Source organism: Falco biarmicus, chromosome 3, assembly GCF_023638135.1.
Source record: "Falco biarmicus isolate bFalBia1 chromosome 3, bFalBia1.pri, whole genome shotgun sequence".
Taxonomy (NCBI): domain Eukaryota; kingdom Metazoa; phylum Chordata; class Aves; order Falconiformes; family Falconidae; genus Falco; species Falco biarmicus.
The window spans coordinates 94,817,658-94,844,632 of record NC_079290.1 but is presented as its reverse complement, the minus strand read 5'-3'; the positions used below and the strand labels follow the sequence as shown (position 1 = coordinate 94,844,632).

Here is a 26,975-nt window from a genome sequence, read left to right as displayed (position 1 = left end):
CGCAGCGGGGGTGAGGCCGGAGTAGGGCGGGCGGCTCCGCTCGCCCCAGGCCGAGTAGCGGAAGGCCGAGCGAGCGGCTCTCCCTCGATGCGCTCGGAGCTCGCGCGGACCCCTGGCACCCCCGCCGCCACTTCCGGCGGCGCGTGAGGCTGGAGGGAGCGAGCGGGACGGGCGCCGCGGCGGCCGGCGGAGGGGAAGGGTTGGCCGCGGCCGCCGTGCCCCTCCCCCGCCGAACAGGTACGGGGGCGGGGCTGCTCCTCCCCCACGCACCGGGGTCGCTTCCTGGGGAGCGTCACCTGGTAGCGGGGGGCCATGGCCACGACGGTGAGGATCGCGGGGGCCGGGGCCCGGAGCAGGAGGAGGCTGGCGCGGCCTGGCGGGGGGCTCGGCTGGCCCGAGGGGATGGGGGCCCTGGGGGCCCGTGTGCGGTGAGACGTGCCCTGCCCCGGGGGAGAGGCGAGGAATGGCGGCCTGCCGCGGTTCCGGGGTACGCTGCCCGGGGCAGGTGCTGGAGCAGAGCCACGTCTGGCCTGGCCTGGGGGTGCGGCGTGGGGCAGCGCCGGGCGGCTGGGCTGGCGGAGAGCTGGGCGCGGGCGGGTGGGCACGGAGGAGGCTTCAAGGGTCGTGCTGGTCCCTGTCCCTTTTCCCTCTTTTTTTTTTGCCTCCGGGGCAGGAGCCAGGGACCACCAAGTAAAGGATCCGCTCGAGTTTCTCACCGGTGTATGTTTGTGTCCCTGTAACCGGGAGCATCCCTGTCAGGTGCCAGCAGCTGTCCTGCCACCAGGCGTTTGTGGAAGTGGTTCCAAAGGAAATGGCTCTTGGCCAGGGCCAGCGTGGAACTTGCCTTGCATGGCTTATGCGAGCAAATTTTCTGAGAGTACAGAGATGCTAGTTTCTGCCAAACTGATATTTTTAATGGATGTTCTTCAGGGTTAAATAAAAACACCAGCTCCTTTGTAATGATTTTGCCATGTTTGGTACACGTCATTAACTTTTTGGAGGACAAAGAAATTTTGCTTTTCTAGTTACGTGTTTCTTTGCTTCTTTTTATTACTGTAAAATTACTTTATATACAATCACTGTATTATTTTACTTGTGTGTTAAGTTAAAGTCTTGCTCTGCATAGTTGGTTGTTTTTTTTTCAAAGGGGAAGGAACAAAAAGTCTCTGATTAAAGAATGTGGCGTATACATTTTTACCCAGGAGTAAAAAAAAGGAGAGGAATATGCTATTTCACATCAGGACAGCTCTTAAGCCACTTGACTCTTCATAAATCAGATTTTTGCTGCGTGTTTGTTCAGAAGGTTAATCAGTTGCTTGAGTTATTTTGGTGAGAGGAGGGTGAATAGCATTTTTGATACTTAGAAAAATAATTCTGAGAAGTCATGGTGGACTTCAGAAGAGTTCTGTCACTGTTGGTAATGAAATTACTTGGTGGATAGTGTTTCAAATGGATACATACATTTAAAGTTTCTTCAGCTATTAAATAATGTTCCTTGAAGGATTTCTTGAACACAGTAATATTTTTTTTCCTTTAGAACACAATAGAGAAAAAACAATTACTATACATCATCTTCTTATGGATGGCCTTGGGTGTAACTAGAGCTATCAGTGTTGTTTCTTCTTACTTTAGCAGTAGACTCAGTAATCTGCAAGAAGTTAAATGTACAGATTGTAAAAACCGATGTTGTTCCTGAGGAAATAATTTGAATGTAAATGCCTGAAAGTCAGAAAAAAATGTGTTAATTGTGGTGTGGGTTAACACTTGCAGGCAGTTTAGCACTATGCAGCTGTTTGCTCACTCCCCCCCCCCCCCCCCCCTCCCCATGCTCATATGGATGGAGGAAGAGGAAAAGCAGTAAACCCAAGAAAACTTACGGGTTAAGATAAAAATTGTTTAAGCAGTGGGGGAAAAGTGGAAGAAGACAAACAGAAAACAAAACCGGTGGTATGAAGTCAATCGCTTCTCCCACAGGTAGACTGATGCCCAGCCAGTTCTTGAGCAAAAGATGACTAACCTCCCTAAACCCCCTCCTCTTGCTTTTTATTGCTGAGCATGACGCTTTATAGCATGAAATATCTCTGGTTTGTTCGGGTCATCTGTCTGGTTGTGCCCCCTCTTACCATCTTGCACACAGCCTATTCTGTTCACTGGGGCAGGCGGAGAAACAAAAAAGGCCTTGATGCTGTGCAGGCTCTGCTCAGCAATAGCTAAAATGTTACTGTGTTATCGGCATTGTTTTGGTCACGGATCTAAAACACAACGCCATACAAGCTGCTATGAAGAAAATTAACTTAATCCCAGCCAGGCTCAGTAGATAAATATACTTGCTACAGTTTCTTCTTCCCTCTACTTCTCCCAATCCTAACATGGCTGTCACACAAATAATATCAAAATTAGTGGACAAAGTGGAAAATGTATGTACAAAACCATGCGTTACACAATTCGCTCCATTTTGAAGTCCATGACAGTACATGGCTGTGTCTTGTGCTGGGCATATGTCATGTTACAGTTTAGGTGAAAAATAAGTCTCAGCTCTTGTTCCTGCTGAAAAGTGTGACATTAACAAATGCTCTGTGCCTGTCAAGAGGAAGCGTACACTGGTCAGGAAACATTTGAGCAGGTACCCATGAAATTACACATTCAGCTAAGATGTCAGCAATGGGTAGATTTCTAAATACAGTGTCTTTCCTGTATGGTGATTTACTCCTTGGACTTGTACTTGGGAGTCCTAACTTTGCATGCAGTTCATCTGGGGAGAGTAGTCCTGGCATAGTGACCAAGTAAGGATCACTGAGTATCTCGACAGGCACCTTTACTCTGCTTTCCCTAGTGGTACAATGCTATAAACACAGGATTAAAGGGGACTGCTCAGTCATCACACCCAGTATTAAAAGCTCTACATAACTGCTTTCATAAACTTAATGTTAAAACTAGTTCAGTTATTCCTTCTTTCATTTTTAGGCTGCTCTAGAATACAGGTAGTCTACGGATGAAAAGGTAGCGTCTAGTAAAGTTTGTTCGTGGTCACTTCGTGCCCATTTGCTCTTATTCTGCTGTCCTTAAAATTAGAATTATTTTTCCTTCTTAGTGGTAATACCTGTGATACTTTTATTGTAAGCAAGTCTATTTTCTTTTCAACGGGGTTTTGCCAGGCTAGACAAGTTACAGTTTCATCTTATTTCAGTTCATAACATGGGCAATCTGTTCCTCCATCCTCTTAGCCTTTTTTGCAGTTCTTTGAATCTTTCTTTGAGAGTGATCAGAACTCTGTATGGTACTGTATGTGAAGGCTCACTAGTGCTTCATTGCATGACACTGGCACTTCTCTGTTTTTACTGAAAAGAGTCTACTTAAACTTTCTCTTTTTCCTTTTTTTTTTTTTTTATGGTTACCTCATTTTGGGATTAGCTAACAGTCCACAAGGGTAAACTCACTACCTCTCACTTTTGTTTTTTCAACTGAAGAGCTCTGAATTTAAACACAAATAATAATTATAGTCCGTAAACTCCTATAATAGTCCCCAAGCTATTATTTCAGGACTGACTTCAATAGGAACCTTGTTCGAACCTGATAGTATGTTTTATCAAAAAAGGAAACGTAACCACATTGCAAGTTTTATATGAATCCTTCATTTTTCAGCTAAACTTGCCATTTTTTTATTGTATAATAAATTACCAATGTCCATGCAGATTACATTTGCTACGTTTATTACGTGATCAAACTTTTGTGTACTGGCACTTCTTCCATTTAAAAACAGTGGGAAAAGCACTTTTTGTACATGTGTGATGAAAAGTATTTTTGAGCTGGGGAGAACAAACCAGGAAATAGTTGAGACAAACAATGTAATTACTGACTGCTTGCTGAACTAGATGCTGACCTACACTTAAAAATCGTGGGACAACTGACCAGTGTGTTTTATCTTGAGGCTGGGGGGGTGGGGGCGTGGGGGAAGACTGAAACATCATACTCTGCTGAGCTGGAGAAAAGAATTATTTGCCTCTCAATCTTTTAAGCTGCTAAATTCCTTCTCCAGGCTTCAGTGATCTAATTTTGTTTTCTATTACATGTGGAAATGGCTGTATGTGGTTAATATTAAAGGGATTGCCATACCATAGACCTCATCAGATAACTAATCTAATTTCTGAGACTGGCTACTTAATCTTCTTGTTTCCATCTTCTGTTCTTTTCCTCAGAAGTGTTTGAGAAATAGTAAATAAATGTGAGAATGAGGGGATAACTTCTTCCAGTTTGGTGTTTGTAACCAATCATAGGCTTGAATTCATAGTTTTTAGGAAGGCTTCCCATGCAGGGGACTAGTCTGGTATATTTCACTGTGGAAATGAAGTAGAGTAGACAGAACCACAGTGCTTCAGTACTGGATCTTTCATTGTGATTTGATCATAGAGATCACTTCTCACCCAAGCAGTCATTCCTGTGAGTACTGGCATAAAAGGGCTAGTTTGAGCTGTTGTGAAGCTCAAGCTGGTTTCATACAGCCGGTGTATTGGGCTTGGTTGGTTGGTTTGTTTTGTGGAGGGTAGGAGGAATACTACCTCCTGCCATGAAGCAAAAGTGCTTTCATAAAGTGCTGTTGGCCTCTTACGTTAACTGATCTTAACTTTGAACATCAGAAAAGATAAATAAAATTTGTGAATAAAAACACTCCAACAAAACTTTTAAATCTTTATATTTTCCATATATATAAAGAAATGCCACATTTCTTTACTGTTACTGTTGGAAGGCTGTGTGTTATGTCTTATCTAACTAGCATTTCTTTCAGCTTTCAGGCAGAGGACCCACGGAAATAGAAGAGCAAAAAGAAGATAACAATAGCACCGAAGGCAGCGAGCTAGGAATCATGGATCTGAAATTCACTTCATCAAGAAAATACGTTTCCATCAGTGTACCTTCCAAATCTCAAACTATGTCTCCTCATATCAAATCAGTAGATGATGTTGTAGTTCTTGGCATGAATCTCAGCAAATTTAACAAACCTACTCAGTTTTTCATCTGTGTTTCTGGAGTTTTTATGTTTTATCTGATCTATGGATATTTACAGGTAAAGCCTATGAATTTGTGTCTTAGCCCAGTTTTCTTTTTCAATAGCGTAATATAGTATGTATTTTAATATGTATAGTCATTTAAAATAGATACTGATTGCAAAGGCAAGCTTTCAGAATTCAAGAACAGTAATTGCATAATGTAAAATTCCATTTATGTGCCTGCAAGGTTTCCTTCAGTTGGACCTCATCTTTTACTTCTGTGTGTAAGACATACCTTTCAATATTATTTTGAATATGTATTTTTTAAATGTGATTTCATAGTCTATTGAAAACAACCAAATTGTAGAACAATACAGACTGACATGTGAGTCTTCATTGGTGTTGAAACCTTTAGATCTCCTTGAGTCCATGAGTGCCGTACAGTCTATTGTGCTCTCTGCTCTCCCTTCAGGACAAAGCTGAAATGTGAATGATGTTGGTTGTTAAGCAGAAGCATAATTCTTATGCTGTTTTCGTTAAGACTTTTCTCTTCCTGCTAACTTTTTCCCTTTTATCTTGAGCAGCTACATTTCTGTTCCTTTTCTAAATATTTTTTAAGTTCAGTGAGTCTTCTCAATAAAGCAGTGACTTTAAAAAGCTGATAATTAAAAGTCACCATGTTTTCAAATGCAGTTCTCAAAAACAGCTGAGAAGTTTTTTATAATAAAGTTCCAAAGAGTTAGACAGTTACCAGTAATTGAAAGCCGAGTCTCAAAAAGGAAAGTATTAGGTAGCCTTTTGTTTCCATAACTGACGCATCTACATAATTCTTTATACAGTGCATGTATTTTTTCATAACAAATTGCTCTGATTTTAAATGTTCCTACAGACTGCAAATTTATAAGCTCACAAGTGCTATTTAATGTAGGCGCTCAAAACATTAGGTATGCCTTCCTATGAGATGAAAACTACCAGTAAATATGTCTGTAAGAGAAACTTTGTATTTGATTTATTGTGAGCTATTTATACATTCTGGATAAAAACAGTCTACTGAAGTAAATGAACTGAAAAGCAGACAGGAGGACATCTAATTTGAGATAAATAATGGATCAAATGTATTCCCCAGATCAATCAATCCATTAATTTCAGTGGATTTACACCAGCAGTAAATTTTCTCTTTGCATTTTGGAGAACCTAAATTGTCTTTTAAAATACTTTGCAAGTTATGTATGGCAGGTAAATTCTCATTAATAACCATCAGCTGCGAAGGCTAGATTTGCATGTACGTGAAGGAAAAAAAAATTGTTAGTTTTGTTTTGATGTAATATTTTGGTGTATGTATGTGATCTTCGTGGGTTTTTGTTTTTATAGGAATTGATATTTTCAGTGGAAGGTTTTAAACCTTTTGGTTGGTACCTCACTTTAGTGCAGTTTGGATTTTATTCCATTTTTGGACTAATAGAATTGCAGTTGATTCAGGACAAAAGGAGAAGGTATGTGTTTTTCCAAGCATTTTACCCACTGTCCATCAAATTAGAAGCATTTGATATTTGTGGTAAATTTAACTTCTGTTGTTTGAATGTGAATACTGTGAGGCATTAGTAGCAGTTCCATAGTTAAAATGATGTGACTTTACTGGACAATGATAGAAAATGTTTTGTAAGCACCTGCTTAGATTTCAGACCTGTAAGTAGTCTTGTTGACTCTACTGTCACTTTGTTCCACTTACAGAGCATATTCTGTCCTTGAGGTAGCTGATACAGACTGACTCATATGTGTTGCTTGTGATTATCACTTTCAGAATAGGGCCAACTGCACTTCACATCACTTGAAGCCATCTGTCACTGAACACCTTTTCCTCAAACCCCACGGCACCTCCTCACCAAGAGGTTCCTCTAGCATGCTGTGCATCGTGGAGAGTGTCAAGAGGTCTGCTCTCTGTTTGCCATATGGCTGTGTAGATTTGCTTCAAAGGATGTGCTTAGTTTTTGCATTTTTCATTTAAGATAGCACTCGTAACACCCTGCCACAAAATTATTCTGGGTTTTCACTGCAGCTGACCCAGGAGATTCTTGCTGTCTTGAATTGTGTGGATATGGGATAGTTTGATCTGACACAGTGCAGCCTTTCTATGGCTTCCTGCCCAACTACAGCCTCTGAAAACTGTATATTGAGGCCCTCTGAAAGCTTGGATAGAGGCTGTCATGCTGTACATATATTTTAAAATTTCTTTAAAGTATTATAGCCTAGCTGAGCATAACTGGTTTTCCTTACCTGTAGTCAGCCTTAGCTGATTTTGCATATACTGATTTTAGGTAATAGAATTCTTCTATAGCCAAACAATATAATTTTAATTTAATTTTTTTTCTTTTAAACACTCACTATTTAGTATTTCAAGTTATCTGACTTTTTGAGATGCATCAGATGATATTGCTTAGTTACCTTTTGAGTGTTCCGTAACTGGTATTTAGGTTTTGAATACCAAGTAGTTACTAATGCTTACAGAGCATGACCCTGTAAGTAAGCTATGTTGGAAACGTAGATCTTAAACACATTTTACATTTTATTTGCTATAATTTAGGCATCTTCTTGTAGAAGATTAAAAAATCCTAATTTTTATGCTGAAATCTCTTTCTTAAATTGTAATTTTTTCTTGCATTCCTCACAGAATGCCTACATCATATAATGAGTTATGGATAAGACAGCGTTAGAGCAAGACATCTCCTTATGTTGCTTAATGTGACTCTGAGTATGCGTGAAAAAATAGCTGAACATATGCACAATAACTGTAAAAAAATCACAGAGTGAGCACAGTGATTGCTAAAAATTACTGTCGTATCATCTGTTGTCAGGTGATAATTTCATCAAATTGCAAACAGTACATCTGTAAATGTTCAATAAGCCTCTCCGTTCATGATATCTGAATCACTTCTTTCTTAGTTCTGTTGAGTTTTATAAAACGATGGTACTTTTTTTCAACTTTCCTTATTCTAAAAATGTCAATGTTCATGTGAAAGCTTCACCAAAAAAATTGACACAGTGACCATGACAGGACTAACATTCAGAATATCTTGGTATACCAACATTCTGTATTTCCTTTGATAAGTTACCTGAAACCTTGTCTCGATTTTCCTGTAAATAATATAACTTCTTAGAAGGAGGTTAAAGAATTACTGTTTGAATGCTTCATGAGTCATGAAGTTTTTATTGTCTTGTATTTGAATGCTGTTTATTAGCAGTAATTAAAATAAATGAAATTTGAAATCAGTGATTTATGTGCGTTTTTAAATTTTTGTTACAGAATGAAATTCAGTGAGAAAGATAGTCAAGTTGTATTAAAAACATATTGCTTTATCTAAATTTTCCATGCTAAATCTCCTCTGTATGAGTCTGTAATACCAAGATTCATGTGCTTATATTTTGCAGAATTCCTGGCAAAACCTACATGATAATAGCATTTTTAACAGTGGGAACTATGGGTTTGTCCAATACCTCTTTAGGATATCTGAATTACCCTACTCAAGTCATCTTCAAGTGCTGTAAACTGATTCCAGTTATGATAGGCGGGGTTTTTATACAAGGTAAGTGTTAAACTTGCTATTAGATGACTTTTTTTTGCTCTTTCTTTGGGAGGCTGGCATGTATGGAATCCTGTACTTTGTTAAATTTCACTGAGGCTCTTGGAATGGAGAGGGGCAGGTAGCATTTTCCTATGGAGGAAAAATGTGTATTTCTGAAGCATCTTCTCAGAAAATGTACAAATACAATTATACCAACAGAAAATGTGGGGAAAAAAGTTTCACAGGTCACTTGCAAAACTTAATTTTAGTGGATGCTTTCTTAATTTTTATGTAATATGATGTTTTCTAAACCTAATCACGTCACAAATAAAATATTTCCAGTATTGAAATAGAAAACTTGAAATGGGAAAGAAAATATCCAGCCATGATTTGTGAAGAAATCCCCTACTCGTCTTGTTCCTAAATTCCTAATTAAAATTTCTAAATTTTGCTAGAACATGTAATCAGAAGTACACCTGACTTTACATGTCTTTGGCTAGTCCAAAAGTCATAGTTCATATTCCAAGAACAGAAAAAGGGATCTGGAGTAGCACAGATAAAGTCTGTAGTTATGTGAATAAACGTATGTCAGTATTTCTGGATTTAGAAGACTCATGTATGTGATAAAAGTTTCTATGTGTTCAATACACAAGGATTGATTAAGTAAGTAAATCTCTGCATGAGCAAGCGTTACAGAACAGAATCTAGAATTGTATATTTCTGTGTAGTTAATTCTGGCCTAGTTGCAATAGGAAGCTGAACTTTCAGAGGAGGGTACAAGTTTACATATGCACATGCACACACACTGTTTACCTTGTATCAGAAGTCATTCTATATAGTTTTATTGTAGAGCAACTAGTATTCCCTTAAAGCTTCATGAAACTTTATATTGTGTTGTATTCTCAGAAGCTGTGATTTTATTCTCTTTTTATTATTGCTTTAAAAAATTTCAGTTAACATTTTCACTTCAGTTAAGTTACCATGGAAGCTTATATTGAAAGTATAGCATCTGGGAAAGGAACATGTTATTTCAAACCATATATACTAACTCCTGCCTTTCCATTTCCCAATTTTCTTTCTTTTTGCACCCCCTCCTTTACATCCTGTTTCTCCCAAACTAAAAGATGATGTAGCGTTCTGAAAGTACGCAAATCATCTGTTAGTGTTCAGGAATTACTTCCCTCTGATCAGTAAAGGCAGCCAAAATGTCTTGCCTGAGGGAAAAATCGTAAGAAAACATCTAAGCTGTCCTGAAGTTGCTGAGATGGTGCTTTGTCAGGGACAATGTGCTTTATGTCAGTAGGAGTAAAACTAAAATTGACCACAAGAATCAGATACTGTCTGTTAAGGTCCTCCTCCATTTAGCAGCTGCTGTTGTAGAAGAAACAAATTCCAGTCATGAAAGGCCAGGGCATTAAGTCTTCTGCTTAAGTAAAAGAATGACACTGGAACATTTTTCCCTTTTGCTTCTAGTGTGCTAAACAGGATAAATGTGAAATTCTGAGAGTGTTAACAGCCCATTCATGTTGTTTTTATTGCTTTTGTAGGAAAACGTTATAATATTGCAGATGTGTCCGCTGCCCTGTGTATGAGTCTTGGGTTGATATGGTTTACTTTAGCTGACAGCACAGTTGCGCCAAACTTCAACTTGACAGGTAAAGATATATTACATTTTAGAGTTCAACAAAATACTTGGTTTTCCCAAGAACAGTTCCATAGAAGTTCAGAGAGTTCTTGGTGGAGTGCCTTCAGGTATCATATAGAAAATGCATGTTTCATTGCAGCTTTGCAGCAGCAGAACTCTGTCTGTGGCAGAAGAGGCCTTTATTTTAAGTGTTACTTTGTAGGTTCTCAGAATTTCTGCATATTCCACCCTTTAGGTCGAAATCTCATGCTTGTTCTCAAGAAGTACTTTCTTCTCAGTAGATATGTTAAAATAAATACAACAAAATTCAGTTTGACCATTTTTAAACTTCCAAACATCAGTTGTCTTTTCCAGTTTGAGTCTTAAGCTTTAATTCTTTTTCCATTTCAGAACCATTTATTTTATATTAATTGGTGGTCTCACTCAGATTCACTGTAGTTCTTAGCTGGAGTGCCTACGTTCTAACTTTAACTGTGTGAAATCAGAGGCAAAGAAAATATTTTAACCTGCTTGGGTTTGAAAACTTCCTGGAATTATTTTCTCAAATGACAGGGGAGAAGAATTGGTTATCTATAAAATCCATATTACTTACTTGGCCAGTGTTTGGATTAATACTGAACCTTGAAAAACTTTCGAATATTCAACTTTTTGTGCATTCTTCTTATGAAATTCTGAGACGACTTGCAACGACCATTATGACAGACGTTCAGTGTGAAACCTTTGTTTCTTAATAGTGGAGGCACTGATTTGGATGTTTTGTTCCTAAAAATAATAATACGTTCTCAGTTTTAAGGAAAATACTTTTTGCCCTCACAATATAGTTAGTTCATCTAGTGTTAGTAATGATCAATTTGTGATGTTGTCTAAACTGTATCTTTTTTGCCTTGCTCATAAATTAATTCTCATGCCTTTTAATGTAATTTTAGTGCTACTGATAGTGGAAGAAATTTTAAAAGCATGTGAATTATATAACCTGCTGTGCATTTAAAGTGTTTGTGTGGTGTAATTGGGTGGCTACTTGAAAAAAAAATATAGAGTACAGTATGGTGCTGGTAAGCATGTAATTATATTTTAGTGTTTCTGATATATAGATATATGTTACCATTACAGCCCTTTTTGACTGTGTCCTCTAAATGCATTCACATCTTAATATATTCCTTTTGTAAAATTTGAATTGTTTTAAATGTGTGCTATGATTTAATTCTGAAAAGGTTTGGAAATTGTGATTCTTCAACTGAATGAGATAAGGTAAAGTGCAGCAAATGTCCCAAAGTCCTGATGCCCTCAAAGATGTGCAAAGCACAAGATAAAAAACTTTAACCGTCTTCAGAGAATAAACAGGGTTGTATTTAATTATTAATCTATTTTGAGCACTTCAAACAAGTTTGTATATATTGAAACTTAGAGCACTAACATTTGGAGGAACTTAGTTCTGTGGAAATAGAATATAGAGTTAGAATTGGAAAGTCTGGACCTCCCCTTAGGAACATGATTCAAAATTCTCACCTTCTGAGAAGGTTCTTTCTGTAGTTCTCTGTTCCCTCTCGAGCTGTTTTGGTTTATTCCTATGTCACTTAATTTAACCAGAAGAAACTTACGATAAGCAGAAAGGTTGAGGTTTTCCATTTCTTGGATGAATTATGGAAATAGATGCTCCTTTCCTTCAAGAAATATACTGGGTTTTGGTATTGCAGAAATTCAGAGCTGCCAAAGTTTAAAACTAATTACAAGAATTATTAAAAACTTTGTTCACTCTGCAAAATGACACAGTCTTTTGAATAATTACACTTTTCTTGAGGTAAATCATGGAATAAGAACTGAAAGCGGAGACGCAGAATTTAATTTTGTATCTTCACAGAGGATCTTCAAAGAAATAACAAAGTATTTAAGGTTATTAAAATTTTCAGAAACAAAACAGCAAAACAAATGTTAAATTTAAGGATGTTTTCTAAAGTTGCAATTTTATGTTACTGCCTACTTACTGCCCTGTAAATTCCTGACTTTGTGCCAGTGATTCATGCACATTTACGTAGAACTGTTTCCACGCAAACTAGTATGATTCTAGCATGATTTCATAGAACTTAGACTAATTCATTAAGAACAAAGGTTTTTTACATTTCATAGTACTAAGAGAGCAAAACCATGCTGTGAAGTTAAACAAAACATATAATCTCTTTGTTTTCTGATGCAAATACTAAAAATGGTGCATGAGCAGACATAAAATAATATCTGGATGAACAATTTCACAAGTTCTTTTCTCATCTCTCCCGTCTCTCTTCCCCTGTCCCTGGCTATTGAAATCTGACCTCCCAGTATTGCTGGGCCAAAACAGGAATCTGCACAGATTTTGTTTACACATGAAAGTCAGCCAAGAAATTGAAACTCTCTTCTGACAGAACAGGTATATATTTATAACTAAGGAAGAGGTATATTTTTCAAGATGGAGTTGATGCTAAGAGCTCAAAGCATCTCATAGCGTTATCAGATTGGAGAGGCAGTGGTAGATATCCTAAATAGCTGTGAATAATCCAAAAGAGAAACCAGAAGAGATGGGTGTGCAGAAGGAGACAGTATTGAAACATTGCTGCTGTGGGAACTTCTACTGTTCTGGCATTGCAGGTGTAAACGGAAATTAACTATTTTCAGGGAAGACACAGTAAAAATATCAATTGCATGCAAATTCTTCCACCCTAGGACTGTTTGTACACTTGAAGTTTAGTCTTCTGCAGACTGGGGTGTTTAGTCCTTAGCTTCACTGTTAAGTGATATTACTTGGTTAGCTGCCTCTACTGTGTCTTACAATCTTATGTGTAGCAGCCTTCAAAAACCTGGAGTAATGGGCAAGTAAACTCCAAACAACTCACTGGTCCTAACACATTGGTGTGGTGGGGATTGCAAGTGTGAGAATGTGTTATTGAGGAACGCTGGTAGATCCAGTATTTTAATGACTTCAAGTGTCACATTAATAGCGTAAAACACGATGTAATGTAGTGTTTCAATGAAGTCTGCTGGTGCAAGACCTCCAGGTTTAATTTTTTAGAACTAATTTAGAACCACTTCTTCCAATGAGTTTTATTTCATGCTTGGCATACTACATAGCATTACCGGTCCCGTTTGTGGTTTTGCTGCTGCTGCTCGGCAGGTGCAGTGCTATCACAATGAGTGGAGTAATTCTTCTCTTAATGCTCCAAACTGTGTATGTATGTAATACTGACATTTGTCTTGTCCCTGCATTTCTCCTTTCCATGTGCACTTGCACTTCAGATTCCAGGTAACCTTTTCATCTCAATCCAGTCCTGAACTCATGTGTTTGCCCAGGGATATGCCTGGGCCATTAAGCACTGATGGAACAAGCATGATAGAGAAGACAGATGGAGACATATTCCGTCTGTGTCACTTTACAGAAGTGATCTGCAGTAAGGCTGTTGCTAAGCTGGAGGTGTTATAATACCTTTGGACCAGAACTGAATCTATGTAGTTAATATATCTATGTCTTTTATCATTTCCATTGACTCGTACCTTTTCCAGTGCCTGATAACTTTAAATAATGAAGAGTCTTTTTCTGTTGCTTCAGTTGCGTAAGTCTAGCCTGGAAAAGGAAATGGTTCCCAAACTAAAAACACTGGTTTGGAAGTTCTCATATATCCAAAAATTTGCCAAGGAGATGCCACCTTAAACTTTATTGGTCTTAAAAATCTTTCAATTCTGAAAATCCTGGGAGCTGGGATTTTTTTCCTCTGTCAGGAGCTTATACTCCATTTGGTCCATCAGCATGCCTGTTTTGAGACCTCCGATAGTAAGAACATAATACCAAGAAAACATAACACTGCTTGTTTCTAGTCTTCCTCTCCTCATTCTTCCCTGACACTTAAAATGTTTTTAAGGAGCCAAGACTAGATCAGACAGTAAACATGATTGTGATGACTGTTACCGTCTGTGATGTTTTATACTTAAGAAAAGCGGTATTTTCAACCTGTGTGCTTCATTAAATACAACAGTTGCTGCAGTCATGAAAGAATCGTTGGAGGTTGGGAAATGAATTGTGACTGGCATGGATAAAGAGTTACTAATTTTTGTTGTTGGAAAGCTGGTTACATTATTGACTGTGCAGTGACTTTGTTGTGAACAAATATGGTAACCTAAACCCGTGGATTTGTACCTGAACAGTAGGTTTTTTAAAATTAGTGTTTCGGTAACGAAATATTTCCACTGTGAATCTTTTATGTTTGTTTTACCATTTCATCTAACATTTCTACTTGCCTTTGTTGGGAAAAAATAATCTAGAATTAACTACTCAAAAGAGTATGTTCTCTGGTTATTTACCTTCATTACAAATACCGAAATAAATGCAATTGCCAGTCTTTCATTCTTGTTACTACAAAAACTACAGCTGGCTTCTTTATACCAGTGTCCCGATGCTCCTATCAAGTTTAGAGATACACAGTGCTCAGGGGTTAACTGGTGGAGGGAGTGTGGGTGGACATCGCTTTATACTGGTATAATGCAATAATTTTGCTGACATTTAGAGTACGATACAGAGAGGGTTTTATTATTATTTTTCTATTCCTGAGATTTTTTTATTTTTTTCAGGGTAAGTACAGAGTGGTTTTCGACACTACTCTGCTGATAAATATTCTGAACAGGTTTTTGTTTGTTTGTTTCTTATATTAGGTGTGGTCCTAATATCCCTTGCCCTCTGCGCAGATGCAGTTATAGGAAATGTACAGGAAAAAGCTATGAAGTTGCACAATGGTTCTAATTCAGAAATGGTAAATACCAGATTTGCAATTTTAAAAGAACATGTTCCATCGTAGACAAGGCATACAATGACAAGACATGAAACTTCAATCTGCTTTTCTCTTGCATATGTAAAGAAGAGCTCTTGCTGTGCTGCTCTTGGGGTTTTCTGTTTGTTTGGGGACTTCTGCTGTTTCTTTGGTTGGTTGGCTTTTAACCTTTCAAGGGTGCTGTTTTCTGTGTGCAACTTCACATGTATATTGCAGCTATAGAAACACTCATTTCTAGCAATAGTTTGTCTACTCTGCAGGCCTGAAATCAATGGAGTGTTTTATGTATGATTATGCACTTAATGTCTGAAATATATATACTGTTCTGGTATAAATGAGAATGTGTTAGATGGAACACACTGGTTTTCTTATTTGCTAGACTTAGAACTCAAGTGTGCTAGTATTTTAGAAGCAGCCTTTGTTGAAGGTTTTGAAGTCCATAAAACTCTTTCACAACGGATGAATGTGTGCTCTTGACTCGATGACTTAATTTTGAAAAAGTCTTGGCTTTGTATTTTTTATATGTTATTTGGAATGTGGATTATCTGTTTCTATGGCCTGATAATTTTTTTCTTTTTAGACAAAACTTAAGTTTGAATTTGGCATCGTTTTCTCTAAATTCAAGTAAATAAAAGAAAATATTTTATTATAATAGTCATTAATTGAATATGCCACGTGTTAAAAAATATTGAAATTTATCATATTATGCATATTTTTTACATTTAACTACAAAATCTGCTTTCTCATGAGAATAGCTTCATAAATGGATAACAAATTCATTAGAATGAGGCTTCATTTAAGACTGAAAGTAACGTAGGTTGTCTCAAGAAGTTTGAGCTGCCAGTTTCTGGGAAGTAGAAAAATATGCCTGTAAAGTGTTGTTGTATGTTTTTATTTTTGTACTCCGTAATATTCACTGTTGAGTGCTGCTGGAGGCAGAGATTTTGGCTACATGGACCTCATCTGACCCAGTGCAGCCTTCTATACCTATAATCTCTGAAATCCAAAACAAAATACAATTTCTTAACTGTTTTCTTGCCCACTTTGCATCTTGGTAACAGTCATCTGGCAGCTGTTAACTGCCTTACCTACAAAGCTCCTGTTATCTCCAGAACTTTGCTTTTTATTCTGCGCTAGTCTGACAAATGTTGGTCTTCATATTGCATACTCATACTACTTGTAGAGAATCAGTGTGTGATTAAGGATATTAAGATTTTGTTTGTTTGAGGCCTAGAGATTACACTCCAGGATTTTATCTGTAGAATTTAGTGCAGAAGTACAAGCAGAATTTCAGAAATCATTCTTCTGAGACTGAAGACTGTGGGTAAAAACTTAAAGAGGTCCTCTGAAGCAGAGATGATGTTTAATGAACAATGACCTGGAAGTGAATAGTGAAGGAACCTGTCATCCACAGGATCTCTGTTTCATTGCCGAATTTGGAACTTGCCCTGGATTAAGCAGTTATGAAAAGAGAAAAGATGACTTGCAGCTGAAATAGTAACCTGCTCTGGAAGGTTATACCTAATTTTGCCTTGTGTGTGATTCTAAGGAGGTGACTTACATCACACTGCCTAACGGGGAAGTAGCAATGTGATGCTCAGTCCTGGTTGTGGAAAGTGAGGTCTTTGGGTAGTTTGGGAGAAAAGCAGGATGGCAAATGAAGAACTAGAGACTAACTTGTGTGTGTATAAACACTGCAAAATAAGAACTCTGAAGATCAGGTCATTGTTCTTTAAGAGTTTGAAAGCAGTTCTGCTGTTGAAACGTATAGTCATCCTCCTTTATTTTTATTTTATTTTATTTATTTTAATTTATATTTTTATAATATTTTATTAGTTTAAAAACCACTTTAGATAAGTGTTCTGTTGTCTCATGGCATTGTTAATTGTTATTACATAATTTTTTTGCAAATAATTGAGATTGTATAACAAGAAAACGATTAAATTTGTCACAAGAAGTAGGCCTGTAATTGACACTGAGTTTTGAAAGTAGATCAGCGTGTTCTAGCTAGTAATGTGTAAATACAGTAGCTCTGTTCACTGTCTCCCTTTTTCACAAGAAAAGGCCACTAAATGTCCCCCAAACACCCAAATGCCTCCCACTGCATGGGAGGGTGTACAGATGGGCAGTTCCAGCTCCGGTTGCTGCCCTTACATGGGAAAGGGTAGGGTGAAGACTCTTTCGTTGATGTATGAAGCTATGCATTAAATAAGGGTACAGACAAAATTAAGAGTTTACCTGATTGCTGAGTATAGTCTGAGTACTGAACTAGGCTAGAGCTGGTCATATTTGAAAATTTTGTATCCTATAACCGTAATGCAGGGGCGCCATGTGCGTCAACAGAAGTGACACATGTGACAGATGAAACTCATGTAACAATTCTGGCAGATTATGGTGATTATGTGCTACCCTTTGCACATTTAATGCAATATGGATCTTTACCATGCAGGATAAGTAGCAGAAAATGAAATATGTTGAACGTATTATTCAAACTATTAAATTACATAGTTGTGTGTAGTTTTATTTAGGCTGTGAAATCCTGAATTTGAAGGATTTACCACAGTCAGCATTGACCTCAGGATATTATTAACTGACTAGCTTAGAAAACTTGTTTTTATGTAGTCGTGAGGAGGAAGAATGTCTTAAGATGACTTACTCACTTTTCACTGTACATCAGCTGTTACAGAAGTACTAGTAAAAATACCTTCAAACACTGCAGATTCAGCTCTGAGAAGTTGAACGTTATTAATAGGACCAGGCATTTGAAAGCATTTAATTTTGTCCTTTTGTATAGTATCACCTGGTAATTATTTTCTCTTAAACTATTCTAGGTTTTGTATTCCTATTCAATAGGGTTTGTGTATATTTTATTTGGATTAACATGCACTAGTGGATTAAGCCCTGCAGTAACATTTTGCTCAAAGGTAGGTGTAAAGATTTCCTTTTTTCTATGAAGAACCTCATTGGAAAACTTTGCTCTGTATGGTTTAGAAAATCTCACTACTTCTCTAAAGTTATGTTTTCATCATGTAAACTGGTTAACTTGTATAATTCATACATTAAGCAAGTTGTTACAGTCCTTGATGTATAAGATACGGTTATGTTTTAAAAAACAACAAAATCACAGGACCAGTCTTATGAGCTTATAATTGCATTATTATTTTTCCATTATTTAACTAAAATTAAATAAGGATCTTTGCATGAATGCATTGTTGAACAGCTTATTATTGCTCAAGCAGTTGATTAAAGTCTGTAGTTTATGTCATTTTGCAATACCTCAGGGTTTGTTTTACATTTTCCTAACAGGCTTTTTTGTTGTTGTCGTTGCAGCATCCAGTTCAGACTTACGGTTATGCATTCCTTTTCTCCCTGACTGGGTATTTTGGCATATCCTTTGTTCTAGCTTTGATTAAAATCTTTGGTGCCCTTCTGGCTGTGACAGGTATGAACAAATGATATCTTTACTGCTTTTGGTTTAAAAACACAAAGTAGTCATATTCTATTATTTAAGACAGAGCTTTTGAGAATTGTTCTTACTCTGGCTTTTTTTCTGTTCTTTGTGCTGACTCATTATGGTTTGTGTAGCATGAATCTTCACTACTACTATGTGTCTGAGAGCTTCCTGGTTCTTTCTGTTCCACTGTTTCAACCTTGAAGAGCCTGTTAAGTAATCTTGTGCATATAGCCTGTGCTATATTTTAGTGCAGAAAGAACACCGTTCAAAACAGAGGAGTGCAATGGAAATGTATAGCAAGGTGTAATGAAAAGACAGCTATTATTTGAAGCATGGAAGAAAAAGTAAGGGGATTCCAGTAAGGCATAGTAGGCAGTGTCATAGTCTCTAAGCACAGAATTTCCAGAGATTTCCTACAATTGGTATTGCTAGAAAAACTATAAAGAACTCCCCCGAAGCTCCTGAATGTCCATACACTTTCAGTGGAATGCTGCTCTAGCCGTGTTAAACGTACACTCCAGACTCAGTTCAGAAGGAACTCAAGTGAAACAAATTCTGACACTGTGATAGTCTCATCAGTTCTTTTTACTAAACTGAAGGGAGTAAAGGGTGTGTATTAGTTTTGGAAGTCATGGTTTGAACTAAACAAGCTTCTGGTGAGCTGTGTAACAGCTGCTGTATTATCTCTAAATTGCAACTTGTGTATTCACAGGACAGACACAAGCCTATTGTTAAGAACAGAAGTAGACTGTCCAGGCTTTCAGATCTTCTTCTAGGCTTCTAATGTAATTGTCCCACAAAAAATGGAAGCATTTGTATTTTCTGTTAAATGCTTAGAGTACAGCATATGACAATCAGAAGAAACAAATGTAAAGAACACTGATCAGTAATAGGTTGAAAAGATTTGGGCCGCTCATTGGTGTGTCTGCTAGCCACATGTGACTGTGGAACAATGTAAGTCCCTAAAGTATGTCAGAAGTTACTGGAATCCTCTCCAGGCTAAGAAAGAGTCTGTTTCTGTGATAGTTCACGCACAAATGAATGTTTTGGTGATAAGGTGTTCTCCCCTAATAATACAATAATTACCTAGCGATAAATGCAAGTCAGACCTATCTGCACTGACATGTTCCAGGTGTGTATCCAGATGGATGAGGAAAAAGGAGGATGTGAAGCAAGAAGCAGTCACAACCATTATAGATTTTTTACCTCTATAGATATTCAGACTTGACTCTTATCACATATACAACTGGACATACCCTTTATGTTGAGTAATCAGCGGTCTGGGAAAATCACGTGGAGAGACTGAAATCCTAATAGCTGAGGTTGGCTCTCCATGAATGAGGAAGCCACTGAGCACAGTGAGTCTCAACACTGCACTGAGTAGTGGTGCTTGGTCTTTAGTAGTGCATTGGCCGATGTGTGCCTTAGAAACAAAGAAAAATACTAAAACAAAATATATTCTGTGTGGAAGGAGAACCGTATGGCTTCAGAGAAGGAAGTGTGTTCACAGCCTATACTTTACCTGCCTGAGATCCTTAACGGAAGAAGCGGTATAGAATCTGATTAAATCAAAGGTATCGATAGTAAGACAGATGCAACAGAAATTGCAACTCAGAAATTATTTGTACTGGTTTATTTTGGCTTGCCTCTGTATTTGTTAGACCGTGGCCTATTTTAGCATGCGGCGTTACCCGAGTGTGGCAAAGCTGGCTACAGCCAATTGACAAAACTGTGTTACAGCTGAATGCTTGTCACCTGTATTATTATGAGTTTGTAAAACAGTCAAGTAACTCAACTGTATACATATCACAATATCCTCAACTGCAGGAATAAGAGGAAATGACCCTGCCATTCATTTTAACAGCAGTTAATTTAATGTTTAACATTTTTTATGTATCTAACAACACTAAAGGAGAAGTCTGACACTTGGTCATTTTTCATCATCTTCCTGTACACCTGTTTTCAGGCTCTCCCTAAAATTATTATTGTTCACTATATGCAGCTGCTATAGAACATAAAATTGTTTGTAGAAAATTGCTGCTTCTAAACTTAAAATGTAACTTGAGTGTATTTTCAAGAATCAGTCATTGCCTGTTTAGCTGCTTCTATAATTTCTATAGTCTTTACAGTAGCCTATCAAGAACAGTTACAGCAGGCTCATTCCTTCCTGAGGTTACCTTTTTTAAACTACAAATATTAGTCACAAGGACCAGAGGGGGAAGGTGTAGCCAGATGCAACCTTCCTCTCTTCCCTCTACCCTTAAAAGCTGCTCACTTCATCCCCAGCAGTGGAGAGGAGGATATAGACGGTTGTTTTCCGACCTGAGGATTGGATTGCTTGCTCTGCTTTCCTATTAATTATTTCCTCTATAGTGCTTCTGTTTTATGTTTGTTTTTAACAAAATTCAGTATGCCCCCTGACTGGAAATTGGCCCAGACGAGAGGGTTGGTTCATGCATTAAAATAGCTCTTTAGAAAGAAAAAAGAAGTCTTACTGTGCTAAAAAATGTTTAAGAATGCTGTGGAATGGCAAACCCTTCCCAGATTTTCTTATGCCTGACCTTGACAGTCCTAACACTTGAGCCCTTTCTGTCTTGCCTGTAGCAATGTGAAAATGTTTATTGTGCTTTGGAAGAATGCTACATTCATTACTGTCCCTCCCACCCCCCATACACCCTCCCCCTTCTTGGGGGGGACTGGGGTGAAAGAGTTTAATGAAAATTGTATTTCTATTAGCAGAATGAGAAATTGTCAGACTTAATTGGGGAAAAAGAAGAAAAGGCACTTAATTTAGAAGGAAATGGTTACATAAATATTTTAATTAATAACTGATTTGAAAGAACAGAAATAATTGTAATTAGAAAAACTGAAGTAATTTAACCATTTTTTAAATTATTCATCTGTAAACTGTTTTCTAATTAAAACTCAATTTTCTTTTTCATTCTCATTCAATTTTTCATGTAATAGAAAATCATTTTATTCGATACACATAAATTTCTTAAAATGTAAAGAAAATTGTTACCAAAAAGTTGAGGATAGGGCAGGTAAAGCAATGGTGGAGGCTGTTTCTTCCGCTGAAAAACATGCTTTCAAGTAAAAATTTGTTTGGGGGGGAGGGTTGGGGAGAATGAAACTTGCTTTAGGAGCCGTAACAGCATGAAAATACATCAGTAGTCCTTGGTTCCTGTTGTCAGTATGTTACAGGAATACTCATGTGGATGTAGTTATACAAGTAAGGCTTTCCAGTATTGTATAGTAAAAAATACTTTGTGGTAAGCAAAATAATTTTTGTTGCTAAAAAATGTAGGGCTATTTAGGTACAGACAATTGTAGTGAGAAGCCTGCACTATTGTGTGGAATAACACCTTCTCAGACCCTTAACCTCCATAGCTAAACTTGTGTGCCTGGCTACGTTGTTATTTTTACTTTTATTTTTTAATTTTCTATAACTTTTACTCATTTATTGATTTTTGGTTTAGTGATAAACTTTATAGATTTCCCAATACACAATTTGCTAGCAACCCTGTGTTCTTGTTCATAGCAGATAGCATTGAAATTGTTCAAATAACTGTTGGAGCTACAGTTAATTTTAGAGTAACCCAAACAGATTGTTTACTTCCATTTTGGTAACAGGATTGTGTTCTCACCTCTTCTTACTACCTTGATTCCTCCTAGTGATACCACATACAGAAGAAGGTCTCTTAATGGTTTTGATGGAAACTTCCTAATGCAGTCATTGAAGTCAGATGTTCTTGGTCTCTTCGGTTTCTGACCAAAATTGTATTTCTCTGCACTGTTAGGTAAATTTTCAGTAACTTCAAAAGAATGACAAGGTGATGGTCCCATTCCACTTTAAAGCCCAAAACACCACTGAACTGTGTGTAACAACATGAGGTGGAAATGGCAAGAGATTTGGTGTATCCAAACAGTGATACCACTTTTTTCTGCTTTAACAGATTAGTTTATGCCATCAGCTACATGCAACAATTGTTTGTTGCTCTCAGATATTTTGAACTGATTAGCATGGAGTTATTAAATAGCAAGTCTTGTTCTGGAAGTTTCTCTGCTGCAGATATTTTGACTGGAGCTGATAGTACTGACACAGTGTACTTGTTTCAAGCAATGTATGTTTCTAGCACAATTTTGCACTGGACTGATAGTGCATCTGCAGGCTGTGTTTGCACCAAGGATGGTCATTGGTTTAGCCAGATAATTAATCATGGAATGAGGTTATCTACTAATATTGAAGCCTGTATTACAATCTTTTGCTGCAACTGAATTCTTAAAGTAGTAAATATTTGTTTTCCTCTGCAGTAACAACAGGAAGAAAAGCAATGACCATTGTGCTTTCTTTTTTGTTCTTTGCAAAGCCATTCACATTACAGTAAGTATTTATAGTTTTAAATTTTTTTATATCTTTTCTAAAAAAAAGGTCATATTCCTGATCATGGAAATATAGTAACAATAATTAATCATATTCAGGCTTTAATGCTTTTCATTTCATATCTTCTACAAATGTTGGCAATCTGTTGTAAATATTGCAGGCTTGTTGATGCTAATCATGCCAGAGAAAATAGTTTCCATTTTTCTAAAGGTCTGGAAGACAGGCTGTTCTGTGTGTTGGTGGGTTTTGGGGTGTTTTTAATGAAAATCTTACGTAATATCTAGTGTGTGTGATAATAAATTGTTTGGGTACTTTCTCTGTGGAAGATTTGGCTAACGGAAGGCATTTTCTCCACAACGGTATTGTTTCCCCTTTTATGAGCTCAAGTTTAAGTTTTTAGCTAGCCCTTTTAAATAACTGCAAGCTTCTGTTATCCTGATACATTCAACTGCAAGATTTTTTAGTTTTATTTTCTTCCCTTTTATTAATTTCAAGGAAGAGCTTACATTGATAAATGCAGCTGAGTAGCTACATAGATCCTAATTGCTGCTAGTTTGAAACAAAATAACGTTCAGTTAAATTGCTATGTATACATTTATCTGAGATTTAAGAATAAAACTTACAGGCAAATGCCCAAATGGATTTTATTCCAGCTAAAAATCTTGAGGCTTAAGTTAATGGAGAGCTGAAACGAAAAGGAGCTTACATTGGGAAGTGTGGATGTAAGGCACTGAGTGAGAACACATTTTGGAGCAGTAATTGAGAGTATAGCTCTCATAACCTTAGGAAGGAAAAACAGTAAAACCCCTCAGGACTGCTTTATTCATGTGAGAAAGAGCAGCTACTGTTCTGTTATTATTCAACTATAAATGCACCTTAATAAGCTCTCCAGCCAGGATGAGAAAAGGAATGGTGGAAGGCTAGTAAAGATAAAGATTCATGCAAATTCTTTCTGAGTCGCTAATTTATGTTGGGGAATTTTTTCTTAAAACTCTTCTTTCCTTAATGTAGGGGCTTTATTTTTTTTAATCCACAAATATCGGTATGTAATCACTACAGATAAAATGCTAATGATTTTTTTTTTTTTTCCCCCCCTCCTCTCCTTCCTCTTTAGGTACGTGTGGTCAGGCTTACTGGTTGTCCTTGGTATATTTCTTAATGTTTACAGTAAGAATATGGATAAAATCAAACTGCCTTCACTGCATGGTCTTTGGAAAAAAAGTGTGGAAGAAAGAAAAACAAGGACGTTGTCACAAACTGTATAGACAGTGGTTTATGCCTTGTCTGGACCATGACTTACTATTTTATTGGAACAGTCTTCAACTGATTCACTTTCCAAAGGAAACGTTATTAAAACCAAAGGAGCTGAAGGCATATTGTCTGCTTGCAGTTTGCTACAAATGCAAGTTTTTTTGAGCCCTCTCTTCAGAGCACTTGAATTCGTCGTGAAGGGTGTTGCAGGCCACTGTCAGATGGCCCTACCAGGCAATGAAGGACAGCAGCTCCTGGCAAACTGCTGAGAAGCTGCACTCCAAGTGGGACACAGTAGAAGACTAATTTGGGCATTTTAATAATATGGCCCATATGGCTGATCTGAGAATAGTGGTTCTTTGTTAATTGTTTAGGCGGGGTAATTTAAATGTAATACTGTATTAACATTTAATGGAACCTAATCAGCAACTGGTTGACCAAATTGTGCTTTTAAAGGTGGAGGGTTTAGAATATGGTATGTTGTCACTCTTTTTAAATAAAAGTGTTGGGGTTTTTTTTAATTTATTGATTAGATCATCACAGAACTTGGTATTTATTGTGATAATTGGTTTGTTTTTTTTTTTATGGAAATCTCACAGTGTTACTCTTTTTGACTTGTGCTTGCGAGTAACAAAAAAGTGATTGAGTTTGTGCAGTCAACACCCATTTTACAAAGGAGGAATGGGCTTTGAGGCCTGAACAGGGTGAGAACACAAAATGAAAAAGTCATGACTGAAACAGTGGTGTAATACACACTGTTATTTGCTTATTCTGTGGTGAAACACAGAATTTTTAGTGGCCTGTGGTCCTCCGTATCATAGTGGTGTAAAGAGACATGGAAGTCCTCTAAATTCATATCATAAAATCAAAGCTCTTCAATCTTTTCAATATTGGAGTAAAGAATGACAGCATCTGCTGATGTATTTGGTATATGTATTGTGTCAGTCTTTGTGTGGTCCTGTGATGAACTGAAGAGGATTAGAGTACAGATTACAATTTTCTTTATTTAACGACAGGAGGAGACAATGTACTAGCAGTCTGTCTTTTTCATCATGAATTTAGGAAGACTAAGTCCGTTTATCTCTTTTACTTTCATATTGAAGTTACTTTTGAATCACTTGCCATCTCTTTCGTTTTATGTAATTAACAATAGCACTTTAAGAACACTAAAAAAAATACTAATCACCTTACAGTTCATTCTCATGTGCTCATGATTTTTTTGTTGTTGTGTCCCTTAGGTGCATCTTGGTGTGTGTTCTTTCACCTTGGACAAAAGTAAATTGGATCATAAAATTACATAGTCGGGAAGAACATACAAAGAATGGAAGTACCTCACAGGATTGCCTTCTGCCAAAAATAGTACTTCATTAAAGTATTCAAAACGTGCAAAATGTTTTTTCAGACACTTAGGAAGAATTGCCGTTCCAGGGAGCTTGCAGTCAAACCCCAGACACAAAATGTGCCTTAGATTTTACTTACTGAGTTGGTAGCTAGCTTGTGCCATATTATGTTAGGAAATAGAACATGGAATAACGTAGCCATCTTAGCACAATGGGACAAGTGGCGTGGAGAACAGTGCCACGTAACGGCGCTGTTGCCAGCACTCAGTACTCTGGTGTGTCAGCAAAGCTTTTCAACCCATATACACCCAATGCTGTCAAGTTAGGAGAAATTACTGCGTGTAACAATTTTGCTTTTTAAATTCCCAGCTGCTGCATGATTGATTGTGCCCTGGATAAGGCAGAGAGGTGCGAGTTTGATGGACAGATACATCTTGATAGAGAAGGATGGCCTGCCCTGTCAATCGGTTTTCATGTTGCAGCCAGAGCTTTATGATAAGATACGAAAAAGGGTTACAATTGCAAATTTGATGCAAGAGGGCATTTGACCAAGTCAGGGGGATTGACACATTTCTTTCCCCATAATACTTATCAACTCTTATATTCCCATGAATTCTTTTCACTAGATGAGGTTGCTCTTTCCAGTGCGGTTACGTTACCTATAAAGCTTAAGAGAGGGACGTTTTTTTAACCATTGAAAAGAAAGTTAATTATGTTACATTTACTGCTCTGTTCACTATCTTGGTGGAACTTGGTAATTAGCATTTGAGCATAATTTTGAACAATTTTTCAGTCTCAGTTTTGCCATCTGTAAACACTATTGCTAAACTTTACTGAATTTCAGGAAACCAAATTATGTGAAAGCTCCATACATGCAGAAAGTCTTAGTAAATACAATTTGTTTGGCATCGTATATAAATAGATGAGGTCACTCCCAAAGCTTTTGAGTGGAAATCAAATGTAGTATGTAGATTGCCAAACTGTTTATTTAATGCAGTTTTGTCTCTGTGTTTTCTCTTTGGAGAGTGTAGTGTTCATGGTAATTTACCTTTTAATTTATTCTCTATTGTATACAAGACTGAGTTAATGAAGCACATTAGGGGAAGTTTTGATTTATTTTTTATTCATTTTCTTACCTATAGAAATTAATGTTTCGTTTTGCAGGTGTACTTTTAAAACTTATTTTTATACAGAAATGAATATTGTAGATTTAGTGTTAATAGCTTAAGAGTCAGATTTTTATTTTCATAGGTGTGAGTCTAGTACTTGCTGATCAACAATATGTGTGTTAAAGAAAATGCACACACGAGAGTAGTTCATAGTTTTCCACCTGTTGTGGCAGTTTCATACTTTCATGGAGACATTTAAGAAAACCTTCATTTCATTGAATTGCTGTTTGTGGGTTTCTTTGGCTTTTTAATAAGCTTTATAGTGCATGCAAGTAAGTGAACCTCACAATCCTCCAAGTGTTCTTATTACATAATTTTGGTTTAGGATCCTCTGTACTGTATATCTATGTTGATTTTGTGTTATCTGTGAAATATGAATAAGGGCTTGTCCACAAAGTAA

General features: G+C 37.2%; 1 protein-coding gene across 3 annotated transcripts; it reads left to right on the top strand.

Annotated features, from left to right (window-relative positions):
* Positions 1 to 104: 104 nt before the first annotated feature.
* SLC35B3 (solute carrier family 35 member B3) lies at positions 105 to 26,975 on the top strand. 3 transcript variants are annotated; one of them, XM_056330726.1, is made up of 10 exons: positions 105 to 237; positions 4,784 to 5,062; positions 6,787 to 6,914; positions 8,412 to 8,566; positions 10,093 to 10,200; positions 14,862 to 14,959; positions 17,809 to 17,901; positions 18,308 to 18,419; positions 22,746 to 22,815; positions 23,930 to 26,975. In XM_056330726.1, the coding sequence occupies exons 2-10, from the start codon at positions 4,862 to 4,864 to the stop codon at positions 24,078 to 24,080; spliced, it is 1,116 nt and encodes a 371-aa protein (XP_056186701.1). In that variant the 5' UTR covers positions 105 to 237; positions 4,784 to 4,861; the 3' UTR covers positions 24,081 to 26,975. The 3 variants fall into 3 exon arrangements, with proteins under 3 accessions (XP_056186701.1, XP_056186699.1, XP_056186700.1); XM_056330724.1 differs by having other exon boundaries at positions 217 to 324; XM_056330725.1 differs by lacking the exons at positions 105 to 237; positions 6,787 to 6,914 and adding exons at positions 303 to 324; positions 6,357 to 6,478.